The 18,507-nt window shown below is 37.6% G+C and overlaps 2 protein-coding genes across 3 annotated transcripts in view; both read right to left on the bottom strand.

The window, feature by feature from the left end:
• kdm2aa (lysine (K)-specific demethylase 2Aa) overlaps positions 1-8,343 on the bottom strand; it is a 30,608-nt gene extending 22,265 nt beyond the window's left edge. Inside the window, exons 1-10 of one of the 2 annotated variants that reach the window (XM_037976164.1) lie at positions 7,917-8,343; positions 7,231-7,650; positions 5,295-5,433; positions 3,886-3,964; positions 3,681-3,727; positions 3,355-3,533; positions 3,129-3,235; positions 2,955-3,048; positions 1,762-1,915; positions 1,567-1,682 (exon numbers count right to left, since the gene is read on the bottom strand). In XM_037976164.1, the coding sequence (XP_037832092.1) occupies positions 1,567-1,682; positions 1,762-1,915; positions 2,955-3,048; positions 3,129-3,235; positions 3,355-3,533; positions 3,681-3,727; positions 3,886-3,964; positions 5,295-5,307 (789 nt within the window). In that variant the 5' untranslated portion in view covers positions 5,308-5,433; positions 7,231-7,650; positions 7,917-8,343. The remainder of the gene's footprint in view (positions 1-1,566; positions 1,683-1,761; positions 1,916-2,954; positions 3,049-3,128; positions 3,236-3,354; positions 3,534-3,680; positions 3,728-3,885; positions 3,965-5,294; positions 5,434-7,230; positions 7,651-7,916) is intronic. The other variant, XM_017439400.2, reaches the window with a different exon arrangement.
• A 2,265-nt stretch (positions 8,344-10,608) lies between these two features.
• The window catches only part of zgc:165520 (uncharacterized protein LOC571872 homolog), a 38,118-nt gene continuing 30,219 nt past the window's right edge, over positions 10,609-18,507 (bottom strand). Inside the window, exons 7-10 of the mRNA XM_037976317.1 lie at positions 15,645-15,718; positions 14,715-14,849; positions 13,293-13,403; positions 10,609-11,988 (exon numbers count right to left, since the gene is read on the bottom strand). Coding sequence (XP_037832245.1) covers positions 11,911-11,988; positions 13,293-13,403; positions 14,715-14,849; positions 15,645-15,718 — 398 coding nt within the window. The 3' untranslated portion in view covers positions 10,609-11,910. The remainder of the gene's footprint in view (positions 11,989-13,292; positions 13,404-14,714; positions 14,850-15,644; positions 15,719-18,507) is intronic.

Genomic DNA, 18,507 nt, shown 5'->3' with positions numbered 1-18,507 from the left:
AATTTAGACTGCGCTTTATAATTTGGTGTGCCTTATGGTGCAGAAAATACGGTAATCTTATGTTGGGAAATGATGGAGGTATAGCTGTTTGATGAAATCTTTAAAATAAATGACAGCCAGTCAGGCTGACTCCAAAAGTCAATTAGTTGTAGATGTACATTCAATTTTTACTTTTTAAGATTTTCATTAAAATACATGCAGTGGTTCATGGAGTATATTGCTAACAGACAAACAAATGAACATGCACACATTATCATCTGCCTTTTGCCTCTTTTTTTTGGCAGTGAGCAATGATAAATCAGGCAATGACATAATAAGTAAATAATGCATTCCCACAGCACCTAACCTTACAAATAGAACATTTTATTGACCCTTTGCTGCGCCGCCCACTCTTGTGTTCCACATCAACCAGATTTGGGTGAAACTTTGATTCTATGCTTGCATTATTCACAAACATACAAGATTGTGAAGAAAAAATAATAAAACCTTTGGAACACTCAGCAGGTACACAGCATCTATCAGTCAGTAAAATCAGACTGAGATCAACTATGAAGACCTTTTCTTTACTTTGTTAAGTTTCATTATGTAGATAGATGAGCAGTGAGAAATGTTGCATTAATCAAGACTATCAGGACATGAAACCTTTGTTCATTATCTAATCAGAACATACTGTGTTTGATAAAAGGGGATATTTGTTTTTATGCAGTGAAGTTCTAATGATGAGCTTGGTAAAGTTTACAATTGTGTGAAATTCTGATAGTGTATTTTAAAACTGTTGTGCAGCCTGTAATGTTCAATGCCACAGGAAACAGCATCAGTACTGGTCTGCAGAGTTATAACAGAGTTTAAAATCTGTGATTTTTCAAAACTGTAAGACAGTAAATATTTTTAACATGTTTCCACATGTTATAGCATGCTAACAAGCAGTAAATGAATAAAATCCAGACTGCATCTTTTCAGGGAAAAAAAAATCTGTCAATTTGTTAGTTTTTCCAATCAAAAAACTCACAGAGCAGAGGTGTACAGTCCTGGTCCTCAAGGGCCACTATCTTGCACGTTTTTGTTGTTTCCTTGCTCCAACACACCTGATTCAATGGTTGACTTACCCCTTCACCATGTCTTTAAGTTCTGCAGGAGCCTGTTAATCACCCATTCATTCAAATAAGGTGTCTCAAAGCAGAGAAACAACAAACACATGCAGGATAGTGGTCCTGAAGGACCAGAATTGGATACCCCTGTCATAGAGCTTTGGTAGTCACTATATATGAAAGAGAGAAAGTTTTGTTTGGATTTTTAATGTGAATGTGTATCATAAAAGGTTTGGAAGTAGAAAGAGTCTGTTTGCTATGGTTTTATGAATGTGTGACACAGCTCCCACTCTAGGTCATTTGGCTTCAGAGTGGGGAGAAGAGCTGTGCCACAGAGACCCAGTATAATCCCAGAAACTGAACAAAACTTTATAAAACGTAGCATAACTTTATCATTTCTGTATAATTTAAGCTTTGCCATGCTCTTGATTGCTATCCAGGAACTGGGGTACTAATAAGTCAATGGGTTTGCGCCTACCCTTGTTCTGTCCTCTATACTGCAAATGTTAAGCTGCATTGGGATGTTGAAGCTGTGCAGAAAGTTTCCTCCAAACACCATGGAGTCCACAGGAGTGTAGACAGCATGAATCCAACCTGAAGAGTCCACATACATCAGTATTATGTTTCTATCTTGCTACTGAATTGTGCCAGGATGCCATGAGTTCCAGTGTACCTGATGGTATAATAAAGGTGCAGCCTCGCTTCAGTTCAATCCTCTGACAGTCAGATGCTCGATCTCCCAGGAAAACATCTCCCTGTTTCCCTGACAGGACCCAGTTCTCATACAGCTCCAGGTTTGAATGGGTTGGAGGAACCAGCCAGAACACCTGAAACACACACCTGCTGTTCACCATCATTCCAATAACAATTTAACAAGAGTTCAGAAAGTGATCAGACCCCCTTCACTTTTTAGTTTTGTTTATGTTGCAGCCTGATGCTACAATCATTTACATTGACAATTTTCTCAATCTATGATCAATACCCATAAAGACAAAGTGAAAACTGAATTTTATAAAGTTTTATTTATTTTAACAAATGAAATATCACATTTACACAAGTACTAAAGTATTTTTTGTAACAATACTTGAAATTTAGATGCAGTGTCTCTTATTTGTTTTAATTTTTGCTGAGATGTTCCTACACCTTCACTGGAGTCCACGTGTAATAAATTAAACTGACTGGAAATGATTTGGAAAGACACACACCTCCCTGGGCCTTATAGCTGATTATGCCTATCAGAGCAAAAACCAGGCTAAAAGGTAAAAGGTACTGCCTGCAGAGCTTAGAGACAGGATTGTTGTAAGGTACAGATTAAGGGAAGAAAACATCTGTGCTGAATTGAAGGTTCCCCAGAGCTTGGAGATCTTCATACTGTAATTATCAAATAAAAAAGTGAGTTTGGCACAAGCAGGACTCTTCCAAGTACTAGCTGACTGGCCAGACAGAGCAATCGAAGGGGACAGGTCTTATGAAAGTATTTTAATGGGCAGAGACTGCTGTCCTGTTGTCTAATTTTCAGCCTGGCAGCCTGTTGATCATTTTAAATTTATGACAAAAACCAATTTCTTTTCACTAGAATTTAGTTCTAGTTGAGCAGGACACTTTGGTTTTTATTGCAGAATTGTTTATTTTTATTTTATTATGTTTTAGTATTTTATTGAAGTTCAATTTATTGTTAGGTTATGGATCTTATACCTTGTAAAGCACTCCGGTTATCTGTGGTGTTTTTAAACGGGCTGTAGAAATTGGACTTGACAATAAAACTGCAAAAAGTGAAGACCATCTGAAGAAGTACCTGTTACTGAGTTACAGTCAGACAAATGTTACAAATGCTTTCCTAACAAGTGTACTTCCATGTACTCCCACCTTGCTTCCTCTGTGAATGTGATACCACACTGAGGTGCCACCAAAGTCAATATGAAAGTCTGTGTAGCAGCCCTGAACACTCATCAGGCAATATCTGAGGGAAGACATCACAAACTGTGGTAACAAACTGATTCTGCTGACATCTGATGGGACAGAACAAAAATGTAAACTTACTTCTGTACTTTGGGGTATTGCATATCATTAATGGAATTGGTTGAATCTCTTTGTCTCTCTTTCAGATGACGAGGCCACATGTTGTCCACCCAGTCAATAAGATCCACCTACACTCACAAACAAGACAGAAAGACACAGATAAAAACAGTAAAACAATAATAATCAGATTTTTATTAAGATGTACAGTTTACTAAACATGCATCCTTCACCAAAAGAGTACACGTACTGTGGCAGGCCTGTTAACTAAAGCCTCCAGCTTGGTGTGGCTAAACTCCAGACTGATGACATTATAGAGTTTCTCCCTCTGAGATGGAGGGGTCTCGTAGTAACGTGTCCACTGGGCCATGGACATCTCTGTCCCCTTCTGAGTACTCACATCCATCACATCTATCATTCGTCTGCTACCTGTAAGGGGGGGGGGATTCTGTAAGTGACAGAACGCCAGAGAAGCCCGCTCCAAACAACACAGTAAAGGAATAACTGGAATTAAACTGGATTTTCAAATTTAAATAAAAAATAAGTAATTCCTGATGTTGATGGCTGAAATCTTACCAACAAGCATCTTGACATCATTGACACTGAATTCTGGATCTGGCACCCTACAAAACCACAAATATGTTAGAAGGCTCAAACTTTTCAATTTATACATCAGTCCAAGTCAGTGGTGATTTCTTAATAAACTACTACCAAGTTAACAAAAGAGAACTAATAAAAATGTAGGTGAAGAAGGAAAAAGACAGTTAAAAAATATGCCTACTTGATTCCCAGTCCCTCAGGTTTCTCAAAAAGGATTGGGTCTCTCAGACCACCTCGCTGGATGAACTCATAGGTAAAGTCTGCAAAACAAAAAGACACCTAAATGTAGGGATGTTTTTGATTCTGTGGGAGGTAAATGAAGAATTAAGAAGCATAAAAATAGGTAAATTGCTCAGTTTCTTTCTTTCACCAGCAGCACTGGTTCTTTTTCTTTTGGCTGTTCCTTTTTCAGAGGCCTCCACAGCGAGTCCTCCTCCTCCATCTAACTCTGTCTTCTGTGTTCGCTGTTCTCACTCCAACTACCTCTATGTCTTCTCTGACTGCATCCATATACTGTAACTCCTCTTTGTCTTACTGGCAGCTGCATCCCTAACATCCTTCTACCAATATACCCACTGTCCCTCCTCTGCACATGTCCAAACCATCTCAGTTTGACACCTCTAACTTTTTCTCCCAGTTGTTCAATCTGTGCTGTACCTCTGATGATCTCATTCCTAATCCTATCCATCCTTTTCCCTCTCAAGGAGAACCTCAACATCTTCAGCTCTGCCTCTTCCAGTTCTGCTTCCTGTCTTTTGGTCAGTCCCACTGTCTCCAAAACCATAAAACTGAGAAGCGCAACTTCAATTATCTGAGCCCACTTTTATGTTTGTCTCACTGAACATAATGTGAATGCTTAAATAACTTCATTATATAGATAAAAACCAAATAACCGAATCCTTAAAGCCATAACAAAATATGTTATTTTCCAATGTTTTATTTAATTTTTTATGCTTTTAACACAATTTCTACATAATTAAGTTACTACTTGAGATTAATGAAGCTAAAAGAAACAGGGTTTTTGTAAAATTTGTGTTAAAAAACAGCAAATAGGGCCATATTAAAGTCATAATAGCTGTCAAAATACATAGCTTAAAAGAAAATTAGCAAATATTATATTGTCTTCGTTTACAACTAAACTCTGCAATCACTTATGGAAATTCTCCCGTTAGAGTTCAGAATATCTCAGCACAGGTCATTTACATCTGATTTTAGCCCCAACTCGACGTCCTCCCCCAAACTGATTCTACTTCTGTCGACTCTTGTCCCCACAGCTTTTAGTCACTTTTCAGAAGAAGAGAGAAGAACAGCATTTTAGCTTTCGACCTGGTGTCTCTGATTCCACTGCTCTTTGTCTGACTCTGTTTACATCTGGGGATTATTTTAGCTGAGGCCAACAAGCAAACGCTGCATCAAAGATCCAAGCCAAAGGCAGTGGAAGAGTAAAAACAACAACAACAACAAAAAAAAGTACAATTGACAAGTTTTGTGGAGTTTTCTGCCAAAAACAAAACCGGCCTATTTGGATTTCAGAGCTTGAAAAAAAAAAATCAGGTTCTCACAAACACAGAACCCACCAGGTTTGCCTACCTTTTCCCTCCATGCGGACCACCCGGTCAGAGCCAAACCTCTGACTGCTGACTTTCTCCTCCAGATCAAACAACCTCTTCCCGTCAATCTCTTCATCCGAGATGCCATCGTCATGGTAGCGTCGCCTGGTACCGGCCCGCTGTGGAGAGCATGGGGAGGAAAAAAAATTTAAAAGTATGAAGAAGACATGTTTCTAAAACGGCAAAAGAACCTACTTCAAACTGTACACAGGAAACTGTTCTTTACAAAGAGAACCTCCAGCCTTTCAGACATAACTCGTTAACTTATTGGAACAAATGAAGAACTGAATACAGTGTTTAACTGGCTGAAGTCTCACCAGGGTCAAAAGCATGGACAGGATGAGTGAAGGGTCTCGGTGCACCTATCAGTCAGCTGGTGACCAGAATCAAAGCAGTTTCTGCTTGTCCAGCCAGTCCAGTACTCAATACTTAAAATCTGACTCTTTTAGTCCCTGACCACAACAAAGCTAACAATTTCATACGACAGACTATCAAATCCTTAAATGGAAATTATATTAACATTGAACTACCTCCATGTATTATTATGGGTCCTCAAAAATTTACTGACCAGGTATTGACTGAGTGTTTTAATGATCATTTTGTTGCCTCTGCTTCTCTGTTTGATTCTTCTAATGCTGTCCCTGAAACTTCTTTCACTGCCAGTCCTGCTGGTCTTGTCAAAATTAGCTAACCTTCTCGTTTTAAATTGGTTTTAGTTACAGCAGTGCACAAAGCCTACAAGAGGAAAAAGAAAAAAATCAGCAGGTCCACAAATTAAAATCCTCTTGTTTGGAAATATGCCTTTGTTCTACCCATTTAAAGGAGGCCCTTTCCAAACAGTCTATTTTGGCTAAAGTACTTGAGTCCTTTATGAGTGATTAATTGAAAGAGTTTGGCCAGGGTGCTCTTGTAAAAGAAATCTTAGATTACAACAAGTCTTTTCTGGTTAAATAAAGGTTTAAATAAATAAATAAATTTGAGCTAGAAATAACAGGTCTCATGTAGGACCCAGCTGCAATCTATTTGAAACAAATGTCTTGCACAAAAACATCAAGGATAGTCTTGTGATATTGTACTATTTTATGGGGCTCTGTGTTAATTCAGACTGTTGTTTCTTTAAACTTTTGTAGTTTTGATCACCAGGCACCCAGACTTCTGCAGGAACAAAAAACATGACACCTGTCTGAAGTCTCTTTGCACCCATGCCAACACTGATAATTTACTCTATCGTGTGCATTCACACAGTATTTAATTTTCACTGGTTTTCTCAATTTCCTCACAGAAGAGGTTCACAGTTATATCGCTTGAATTATGAACATGGTCAGAACATTTACGCAACTACATTTCTCTCAAAATGGTCGCAGAGTTGTAGTGGGCATCTCCAACTCATCTCAATTTAGTTTCTGTAATTCTAGAGTGCTAAGGTTTTATGTTGACAGTCCTGAGATATACTATAATTAGAGACAGGACTTCAGGCCAGAAGTTGAAGCAGTGTCCTCTAGTACAGTTTTTAAGTCCCCCCCTCCATGTAAACAAATAGGACATTTTCCTGACCAAAAAAAAAAAAATTAAAATTCATTTCAGATATTTTTTTTTCTTTCAGTTTTTTCACAAAAGGCACTGCACAAAAACATTCACATGCCAATTAGTAAAAGTTATCCATCTAAGGAAGTCAACAGACTGTGTCAAATCTTCACTTCGAAATCGAAATCTCCCATCCTGAGCAGCACATTGGTGACAGTGGAAATGAATGACTCTCTTTAAACGAGAAGAAACCTCCAACAGAACCAGAACCAGGCTCAGGATGGGTGGCCATATGCTTCAACCAGCTGGGATTAGAGAGGATCTTTAAACATGCTTTTTTTTTCAATAAATTTAGTTTTAATTAGTTATTTGAGGCTTAAAGAAGATGTTACCTCACTTCTGGTGTTTAGATACAAGAGATTTGAAGCCTTGACATGTTTGTATCAATGGAGTGACACAAGCTCCTGAGCCTCAGTGTCAAACTTATGATCTTTCATGCAAAACCATCTCTAGGGTTTTAAAGAGAGTGTTTTTCCAGTCTCTTATTATCCAATTTTGGAGAGTCTGTATGAACTGTAGCCTCAGTTTTCTGTTTATAGCTGACAGGAGTGGTATCCGTGTGGTCTTCTGCTGCTTCAAGTATGGTTCTGCAGACCTTGGTTGAAACATGTGGTCATTTGAGCTCCTGTTGTCTTTCAGTCATCTCAAACCAGTCCACCCTCTGACTTTAACAAGGTATTTTCATCCACACAACTGCAGCTCGCTGGATTTTTTCTCTTTTTTGGACCATCCTCGGTAAACCCTAGAAATGGCTGTGTGAGAGAAAATCCCAGTAATTTGGTATCATTTGAAAGTTCTTGCAAAGCACTTTTAATTGAGATATTTTGTTTTAACGTAGACCTAATTTGAAAACTTGGTTAGCATACCCTGGGTTTAAGTCGATCAGTTTTTTTTATGACTAGTGTTGAAGAAATTTATTCCAGTAAATACTTTAAGGCCGTTTATCCTTTCACATTTTGTCAATTTCGATCCCCAAACGTTACACAAGCATGCACATGAACAGGGACGTCAGACTTACCAGTCTTTTGCTGTATCGTGGCTTTAAATCATCCATTAATAGTAGAAAGGATGAGATTCGTCCGATAGAAGTAGAAAAGGAAGTTCAGCCTGACCCTGAAGCCACTTGGCTGTAGTTTAAATACGGTGAAACGAACTGAAATAGAGTTAAAAAACAGCAAGATAACGCTACTATTCTTCGAAAAGCTCGAGCTTTGTTCGAACAAACACACAAATCAAGTCGAGCCGAGCCAACAATGGTTTACTAAAGGTGTCCTGATTATTCCGACTAATAACACAAGATGACCTCAGGTCGTAACTGTACAATTAATGTCATTTATATCCGTTTATTCACAATAAAGCACATTTTTATCAGCGCGGCACTGCTAAACGTTTCCAATGAGACGCCATTTTCCTTATTTCTTCTTCTTCTTCTTCTTCTTCTTCTTCTTCTTCTGCTTCTTCTTCTTCTTCTTCTTCTTTTTTTATGGCGGTTGGCAAACAACTTTTAGGTGCATTACCGCCACCTTCTGAATTGGAGTATGGATTAGATGTTCAACTTCACTTAAATCCTTCCTAAATTCCCTGTTCTTCTCAGGAATCTAAACATGCTGTTAAAAACTACATCTCCAGATGATCTTTTAAGCAATTCTTTAATCTCTAATGTACTTTTATTTCTATTTAACTCCCTATTTAATATTTCTCTTTCATTTCTATACTTATTACATTCCACAAAAATATGCTCAACAGTTTCTAATTGTCCACATTGACTACAACAACCTGTATTATGTTTATTAATTATTTTGAGTGTGCTGTTTAATCCCGTGTGTCCAAATCTCATTCTCGATATAATATCTTCTTCTTTCTTTATTCTATTGCATTTTCTTAATTTTATTTATTCTTCTCTAACGATTTTTTTTTTTGACCAGCTTAAAGGTGCATCACCGCCACCTATTGGACTGGAGCGTGGACAGAAAATAGCAACCTATCGATGCATCCATCTATTCAATTTTCTTTACCCGTTTTTTCCTTTCCGGGTCTGAGGGGGAGCTGCTGCCTATCTCCAGCAGTCATTGTGCGAGAGGCGGCGGACACCTTGGACAGGTCTCCAGTCTATCATAGGGACACAGAGATAGACAACTATTTACACTCGCACTTAGAGATAATTTAGAGTTACCATATAACCTAACATGCATGTTTTTGTTCTGTAGGAGGAAACCAAAGTATCTGGAGAAAACCCAGGCATGCACGGGAGAACATGTAAACTCCACACAGAAAGGCAACCCTACTGCTGTAAAGGCTCAGTTATAGTCGTACTTTAGGGCACAGGTGTCAAACTCTGTTCCTCAGGGGCTGTCCTGCATGTTTTAGATGCGTTCTTGCTTTAAAACACCTGGTTTAAATGAATGAGCTGTGGACGTGCTTCTGGAGAACTGAATGATTTGCTGAGGAGGTAATTTGAATCAGGTGTGTCAGAAAAATCTAAAACTGCCAGGACAGCGGCCCCCTAGGCCTGAAACCATAATATTTGTGTTGTGTTTTGTCTGTTCATGTACAAAACAATAGCAATCAATTTCTCTGACACTAAAACATTGTGAATTTAGATCTCAGAGTGGAAGTTTTGGGAAACGCCCAGCAAATTGCAGTCGCACTACAGAAGGATGCAGTCAATAGTTTTTCTGCACTTGCATGAATAAATGAGCAACACCAACAATGGTAGATAGCAGAGTACTGTTTGTGCTGCTCACTCTTTTAAATTTATTTATTTTATTTATAGCTAGTGTAAAGCCAGAATTTACTATAGGGTAACACCTGTTGTTTATAAGTCCTGATTATGTTATGACTTCTATTCCAAGTCCCATGGGACTGTGTTGACTTGGGGGGCCAAGAGCTTCAGAGCTTCCCCATTTGGACCTGGGACTTTAATGTTAATTCTTAATTGTCTTTAATGCTCTCTATATTTTGTGCACAACATATGAATAAACCTGTTTGAGTGATTTCATCTAACAATGTTACAATTTTGCTGCCACAACACTGCATATTTATTTATATATATTTTTTTCCTACAGTTAATCTGCTTATCAGAGCTTCTGACACAACATATCTGTGCTACACCATCTCTTGGAGATGCGAAATGTGTCTCAGTGGAGACACATTTCTCACATTAACACTACAAATACTGAATGGGCCTATAACTGTTTTCATCAATGACTTATACACTATATAAGTCACTGATATAAGTCATTGGTTTTTATGGTCAAGACTGAGGTGTTTGCACACATACGTGTCATGGACATACAAAAATCACAGTGCCAGCTAGTGACCTGACAGAAACTACAGTGGACGTAACATTTTTTGCATTCATGTCTGAACAGTGACAGGGTCTGCCATCTTTCTGTATTCTTCTAGCATCTCTCTCTACGGCAGAGCTCTGCTGCAGATTGGGATGTATAGACTTAGTTAACATACATAACAAAAAATGTGTTTAAAACAAATTGCCCATTGTAGCTTTGTTTGTTTACAAAAAAAGTAATGTAAAAGTTACCGTAAGTGGATTTGAATCTGAGTCTCCTGCATGAAAGCACATTGTAATCTCCATTGCACCAACCTGGTTGCCCTTATGTAGAAATAATTATTTCCCTGATTCTGCTCCCCCATTTTGTTATATAATCAGTAAAAGAGCCTCAAGGCAAGGTCACAAAAATTGAAACAAGGCTAAGTTTATTTCCATCTCTCAAATTCTAAATTAAATTATTTTTTCAGATAATACAGTTTCTATGATCATGATTTATTTACTATTTTAACTGAATGATTTTACATTGAACTACAAGAACATTTTTAAAAACAACAAAACTATTAAAATGAGTTGAAAACTTGTTTGAATAAAACCAACCGTCAACTCAGCCAATGCATTATTCATGTTCTACAAACCACTCATTAGATGCAGTCAATAGCATAAGTATTGGCACAGTGTGGTTCTATATACAGCACAAAACATGAAAAGAACAGCAAAAGCTGTCTCAATACTTACATTACAAACTGCACAATGTTCAGTTTAGTAATAATGCAGCCATAAATTATGTTTGTCTGAGGTTGATTCACTTTCAATTCAAGTTTCTGGCATTACAATTTTCATGTGGAACATGTTTGTCTTTGCTGGTTTCAGTGCAGTGTGGTAATTGTGAAGGCGAATCATAAGTAGCTTTTGTCTTTTTAGCAAATCTAGAGCAATTCTAGTGTCAGTGCAACCTTCTCTTATATTTTGTAATAGAGGAAAACATGTAAACAGATAATCATTTTTTCTTTAGAAAAAATAAGAAAGATGTAGCTGAACAACTTTGTTAGGCGTCCTTCACACTGCATAACCAACCTGCTGTGCTCTCCACAACCAACGACCTATTAGAATGTAGATGTGTTGCAGCAAATTTGGAAAACCTCCTTTATTGTGAAACCAATCATGAGCCCTCTTAGTAATGACCAAATATTTTTTGTGCTCTTTTTTTGCATTCCTGAGAAGTGTATCACAATCCTGTAAACATTTCTGATAGATCATATAAACCTTTGATGGTCAAATTTATTTTTAATTAAAGGTGAATTGGTTCAGCCATGGTAACCACATAAAAAAACTAAACTAAATTGCATGAACAGTTTTTTATATTTTTTGTTTTGCTCTAAAGTAGCTTTTCACAAGCTCTTGAGCTGTTTATGAATGCTGATTTGTTTAACATAACAATATGAAACAATCAAATTCACTCTAAATGGTACCAAGTCAAATCTCTTTTCCTCTCTGAGATTTAAGGACCGAAGGATAAATACTTTGCAGAGTACAGTTCTAACGATCTCCACACTTCACTGAAAGTAAACCTAAATCTAAAAATAACATGGTTACTACAGTTATCAAAGGCTTTACAAATGTCACTGAGAATGAATACAAACAAGTATAACTTTCTTTCTTTCTTTTGATTGAAATGTCATTGAACTGAACCCACAGCCGCTTGAGAACTTCTCCAGGCTCTCTATTTGATGAAGCTGTAGACGAATGAACCCAGGACGATGGCCAGAATCACACAGCAGCAGAGGATCATCATTTGTTTCTAGTGAACAAGGAACGGGGTTGGGTTATGGAAAAGAAAGAGAGATGATGTTAAAAAAGCCTACTTTCCTTTTTAAATTTAAATCTGAGTGAAATCACATTTTATGTCAGTAACTTTACTAAGAGTGTGTGACCTTAAACAGCAACCTGAAACTTCAAAATAGCTCCTTTTTTCTCCCATCCTATTTCTGCTTTTCTTTAAAAAAAAATTACAGTATCTTTGTCCATAAGTTTGATTGGTAAATCAATAAATTACATTACATATTCTCCTGGGTTTTTAAATGTGGTTTTATATCAGATTAACAAGATTAAAAATGTAATAAATATACATGAAATACGTGAGCATTTTTGTAGAAAAATATGACACAATATACTGTCAAAAAAGATAAAGAAATCCTACAGAAATTGCATTTAAAACACAAAAAATATAAAACAAATATTAATATTTGCTTTATTTTACCGTTGTGTCACTGATTAGTACTCATGTCAGTACTTAGTATCTGCGAGTACTCAAATGTAAGTACTTGTACTTGGTTTGAAAAAACATATTATTGGTATGTCCCAATCTTTTTCAAGTCAAGCACCATGAAATTAAGAAAAAAAATTCAGAGAAATTAGCAAAGATTTAGAAAAAAACAAAACAACTGAACTGCAATGAGACAAAGATCTATGAATTACACACAAGTTAAATTTGTGTTAAAGTTTGGGTGGTTGGGGTTGAATATTTACACACTATATGAACATAAGAACAGGTCAGCTGCTTAATGTTGTTTCATAATGTTTATTGTGTACTGTGGCATGTTATATGCCAAAGTTTTACTTTTAATTTAAACTCTGAATGATCTCATAAAAATAAATGATGAAGTTTGAACTTGGTTATCTGCTATTATGTTGTTATTAAACTGATCTATGATGATATTTCTTGTGGAATATTTAGCAGCCTTCAGTCATCCAGGAGGAGTTAAAGTGAAGCTGTTGCTTCACCTTAACTCCTTCAGAGTGGTGCTTCAGAGCAGCACCACTGGAATCAGCTGAGGTGGTTTTGACATTTGATTAGGATGTATCTTTAGCTCTTCCCTTTGGAGGCCTTTTGGTCAATAAGAACACAAAGGGCTCAGATTATTATCAAAGCCATTTTTATTTCAGCAAACTGTCTTGCTCAAACGATGCTCAAAGTGTGCTTACTTTGACTCACGGGCTTATTTTAACACATTCCTCTGCACTCTTCAGTCATTATCATCAATGTTCTGATTCTCTGATGCTTTTAAAAAGGTTTAAGTTGGAGCTCCGTCTGTCTCAACTCACCCTGCGTGCCTCCTGCTGGAATTTGGCAGCCTTCTTAGTGTCGGCCACAGCCCTCTCTACAAAACCCACTGACTGGTCCATGTTGCTCTCTATCCTGTCTATCATGCCACCCTGTTAATATAGAGAGAAGAGAACACAGGAAGAACAAATTGCACACATGTTTTTGAATCTGAGTTGCTGTGCTGCAATAATTAAAATGGACAATAATCAACATAATATTCACTTAGTTCAAGTCTACAGATTATGTACTGTTCACAGGTGCAGTTACTGCTATCAGTGGTTAAAATTATTATTATTAATATTATTATTTGGAGCTAGATTTTTTTTCCCAGCCTTCTTTGCGTTAAAAGCAGGGCACACCTGGACAGGTCACCAGTCCATCACAGGGCCACATGGAGACAAACAAGACACCAAACCACACAAACTCACTCCTAGGGACAAGTTAGAGTCTCCAATCTGCCTAAAAATGTATGTTTTTGGATTGTAGGAGGAAGCCAGAGTACCTTGAGAAAACTAACACATACACAGGGAGAACATGGACACTCCACACAGAAAGACCCCGGGCATGAACCTAAGACTTTCCTGCCGTGAGACAACAGGGCTGTCCACTAAACCAAGGACAAATATGGGTTTCTTTTATTTTAAATCAGACATTTATGCCTCTGTTTAACACAAACCCATTAATGTTCTATGGCAAGGCTGAAAAGAAGGCTGAGAATAGGACACAGGTGGCTATTCTGCCTGATGAAAGTGAGAATGAGTTAGGATTGAATGTAAAAGGCATGTAAATTAAGTTTTAGAAAAGAATTTCAACATTTTCCCTTAAAACCCATATTTAATCCACATAAGAAAGTTTTGTGATATTTAATTCCATGTTGCACTCTATACGAAATATGAATATGAATGCACAACATAGATACACGGAAGCGCACCAAAAATACACCCCAAAAGATATTCAATTTTTTAAAAAATGTCCATTTTAAGTGAAAAGAGACATTATATTTTTCCCATGATGCAACAAAAATGTGTGCAGTCGAGGGATATGTTTCTATTAGACATATTCCATCTCAAATAATTAACAGTGGCTGCAAGAATACAAGGTTTTCTAGGAAAAAAATCAGGAGAGGAGCAAGCAATAAGGAGCCTTGTTGTTATTCTATAAATGAAAGGCTCACAAGCTATATGTGAATATGTTGTATAACATTAGTGATTCCTTTTTGGTTCTTTAGATAGATTTTAACATCATTAAAACATGCTTAAAATGTGAAAAAACTAAATTTATTATGCTGGTCCATCTCCATCTTCCACCGCTTATTTGTGGTCGAGTCGAGGAAATATTGAGATAAAAATAGTCCTGTAAATATCTAGTTTGAAGAAAAAGATTGGATTCTTTTACTACAGTGTCTTCGCATGAACGTGTACCTGGTTCTCTACCAGCATGGCAATGTCAACAAACATGTCATGAAGCTCTTTAATGCTGCTTTCCAGCCTCATGATGTCTTTATGGCGAGCCTCAATCTCATCCAGTGCCTGCTGGTTGATCTTAGACTCCATAATCTGTCAAAGAAAGACAAAACACAAAGCCAGGCGATAACAAATGAAACACCTGATTAACCTGAGGTCCAGTATTGAGAATATAGTCCAAAATTTTAACAACAAATGTAAGACTATTCACTAAATAAATGCAATAATTTGAATAATCATCAAATTTTGACACCTAGGAAAGAAAGAAGATGAGATCTTGACTGATGTGCCAGTCTGCACCTTGCCTTTGACTCTCTGGTCCAAACGTTCTCAGGGGAAACCGCTGAGATACAAACCACTCACCAAACCCATCTTAAAGTCTACAGTTTAAGATGTGATGGTTTCAAGAATCTTTCTGGGTTTTTTTGGGGACATGCCACTGGGAGAGAGACCCAGAACTCATTGGAAGGATTATACTGTATATCCTCTCTGGCCTGAAAATGCCTTGGTATCCCACAGGAGGACCTGGAGAGTGTCACTGGGGAGAGGAATGGCTATGTTTCCCTCCTGAACCTGTTACCTCCACTACCCAAACACGAATAAGTGAATGAAAATGAATGGATAGGTGAACGAATGGATGGATGACAAGAAATTGTGCTGTGTTAAACATGACTCAAGGTTGACATATCCTCTTGTTTAAAGTAGTCATTTATAAATAAGATATAAACTTGTTTTTCACAATACACAAAGACAAGGCCATTTTAAATGAACAAAGAGTGTGGGTTTTGTTGATTTTAAGTGGGTTGGCTAAAGTTTTGACTTCTGGTTTTGTTTTAGCCATTTTGCTTACTCTTTATGTCTTTACAGAACCAAACATACAGCTCTTACCCCAGCAGTGAATACAGCAGAGTTTCCCCCTTCCAGCATCACCTCCAGTTCCTCATCAGTTGTTGTTTTTCCCGCTGCAGAGTTCATGAAAATTAGTAATTCAGGCTTTAAAATTAAACATTTGTCCAAGGATTACAAAAATTATTTAATTTATTCAGTTCAATTCAGCAACTTAGTTTAGATCATTCTAATTCACAACCAAAGTAATCTCAATCCGTTGAGTTTGATGAAGCTGAAAGTTACTTGTAGCCCAAGCAAAGCCCCAGCCGCATGCTTTAAATATCATTATGATATGCTGGTGTAGATTCTCAGTCATCCAGGCCATGGTAAATTTAAAAAAAGGTTAAAAAACAAAAACAACTGGACTTCTATTTTGTAGTTGAAGACATTTCGCTTCTCATCCAAGGAGCTTTCTCAATTCAGAAATAGAGAGTGTGGAGTTGAGCTTTTAAAGCTAAGATGTGATGTAAGCTGGATTGCTAGCAAATTATTCTCACTCTCCTAACAACAGAGGCTCATTAGGGTCCTTGTTTGCTGACTCACTGATGGGCCACTCTGGTCACATGAGTACAGGTTTTGATTGGAGTGAAACTGACTGGGGATCAGCTCCATTATATCTTTTAGAAAGTTGTAATCTGAGACCTCCTCCTCTGTTTAATGTTGGTTTCTCCCTTTTGACATAGATGGCTTCCTTTACCCCCCTCTCAAATCATTTGTCTTCTCAGTCCAAAATTTGAACATTTTGGTCCTCAAAGGAGTGTTCCTTGTCCTTGAGGTGTAGGTGAACCGCTGAGTCCTGTCCAGAAGAGGTGGTTCTCCTGTGATGAGCCATTTCCACCTATAATTTTGTTTTCTCATACTTTTATTTAACTCCAGAAAAAAATGATATGCAGTCATGAAAAAAGAAAGTCCACCTGCTTTCAGTTAGGGATGGACAATGATTTCTGAATATTTGAAGTCTAGTTAAAATGCCATCAGAGTTTATATTGAGAGGAAAGTAGAAAGCAAGAGTGGAAGCTAAGGTCATAGTGAGCTCAGCTTTACTGTTAGAACACTGGCATCTAAAAAAAGATTTTAAAAAATCCTTGGCTAGCAGCAGCTGCAGGATGTGAAACATCAAACAGGTAACAGTCCTAAACCATAAAGCAGCAGTTAAGATTAGTGCTCGCTAAAATGCTTTTTCTGTTTTCAAACAGTTTATTGTTGTTTTGACACTTGTTTATATTAATTATCCATGCATAATTAAAAGACAAAGTAAGCATGCGCTGTGAGAATCGTTGCAAATTGATCTTATGTTTGTAGAAGTGACTGGTATGTTGGGGGGCTTAGAAAGGAACTGCTGAACAAGATTTTTTCTTTTTTTGAAAAAGCTTGCTGTATTTAGTCAAGTTGTGTAAATAATTACACAAAAGTCACTAAAGATTTGTGGTCCTTTTTACCATGACATTGGAATAAAAATAATAAAAGTAGGTAATTAGAGACAAAACCCAAAAACTAGTATACTTAACATGGCACCTTTTAAGAAGATTTCTTTTTCATCTGTTTTTTTGTTAATCTAAAAAAAATATAAAACATGTCACCCTTAAAATTTGCAAACGGTGTCCGTCTGCATCATCCTCTTAAGCCCGTGAGCCAAAATTCTACCATTCTTAAATTGCAGTCATACAAAACTACTTTGAGGGCTGCAAATGGCCCACAGGCCACACACCCCTGCCCTAGAATTAAAAGAAGGTGGACTTTCTTTTCATGACTGTTTACATATGCCAGTTTACATCAGCACAAGGCCTCTATTGCTCTTGTGCTGCCATGATTAGTGCCTCTGTGCTGTCCTTCAGTCCAGCCCTTTCTACCCACTGGTAGGACTTGTTGATATCAGCCACTTCCTCAATCTGCCAGTGGTACATGCGGTGCAGGGGCTTATCTTTCCATGTCGATTCCTATTTCTCCTCTTCCACATTGGGTTTCTGCTGCCTGAGACATTCTTTAGCAGATCATCATTGGGGGATTTCTTCTTGATGTACTCCAGCATCATATCATATCATATCATCCTGTATAGTGGCTCTGATGCTCACTAGTCCTCAGCCTCCATTTCTCTTAGTGTACAGTCTCAGGGTGCTGGACTGGTGAAACCCTCCTTGCATTGTGAGCAGCTTTCGTGTCTTGATGTCAGTGGCTTCTATCTTCTCCTTTGGCCAGGTTACATATACCAGCAGGGTATCTGATGACTGGCGCCACATATGTGTTGATGGCTTGGACTTTGTTACAAGGGCTTCTCTACCTCTCTCTCTTTTGAGGGTTTCAGGTGGGTTAAATTGCAGTTCTGTTCTGGTCTGGTAAGAATGATTATAGCACTTGGTCATTTTATGAGCCTCCTGGTTTGGTGGAGACTCATTACACAATAATCTTGTCTTCAGTTTTCATGTTATGGAAGATATTTGTTTATTTAAGTAAAATAAGGCTTTTTCTGAGTGTTATGAACTGATGTCACTGCATTCAGCACGGAGAAGGCATTAACTATGTGTAGCTTTAACATGTAGACATTACAGAGTGATACACATAGCACTGAACAAGATGGCTGCCAAAAATCTTGCCTAGCTGTCATGATCAGTGGTGATGACGGAAAGGAACCCAGAGCGCAGACTCATTGGAAAAAAATAGAAACTAATTTATTAAACTAAAGAAACAAACGAAAACCAAAAAGCTGACGTGGCAGCGAACAGACAAGAACTAAAATAAAGACATAAACAGAACAGAACTCTGAGGACAGAAACACGGAGTGAAGCAGCAAGCACAGAAACATCAAACTAACAACAAACATCAACAAACCTTAGACAATGGACCAGCGGAGTGTGGAAGGCAATGA

The sequence above is a fragment of the Kryptolebias marmoratus genome, linkage group LG6 (assembly GCF_001649575.2).
Source record: "Kryptolebias marmoratus isolate JLee-2015 linkage group LG6, ASM164957v2, whole genome shotgun sequence".
Taxonomy (NCBI): Eukaryota; Metazoa; Chordata; class Actinopteri; order Cyprinodontiformes; family Rivulidae; genus Kryptolebias; species Kryptolebias marmoratus.
The sequence above is the reverse complement of the archived record's forward strand: the minus strand, read 5'-3'. Positions and strand labels throughout refer to the sequence as shown.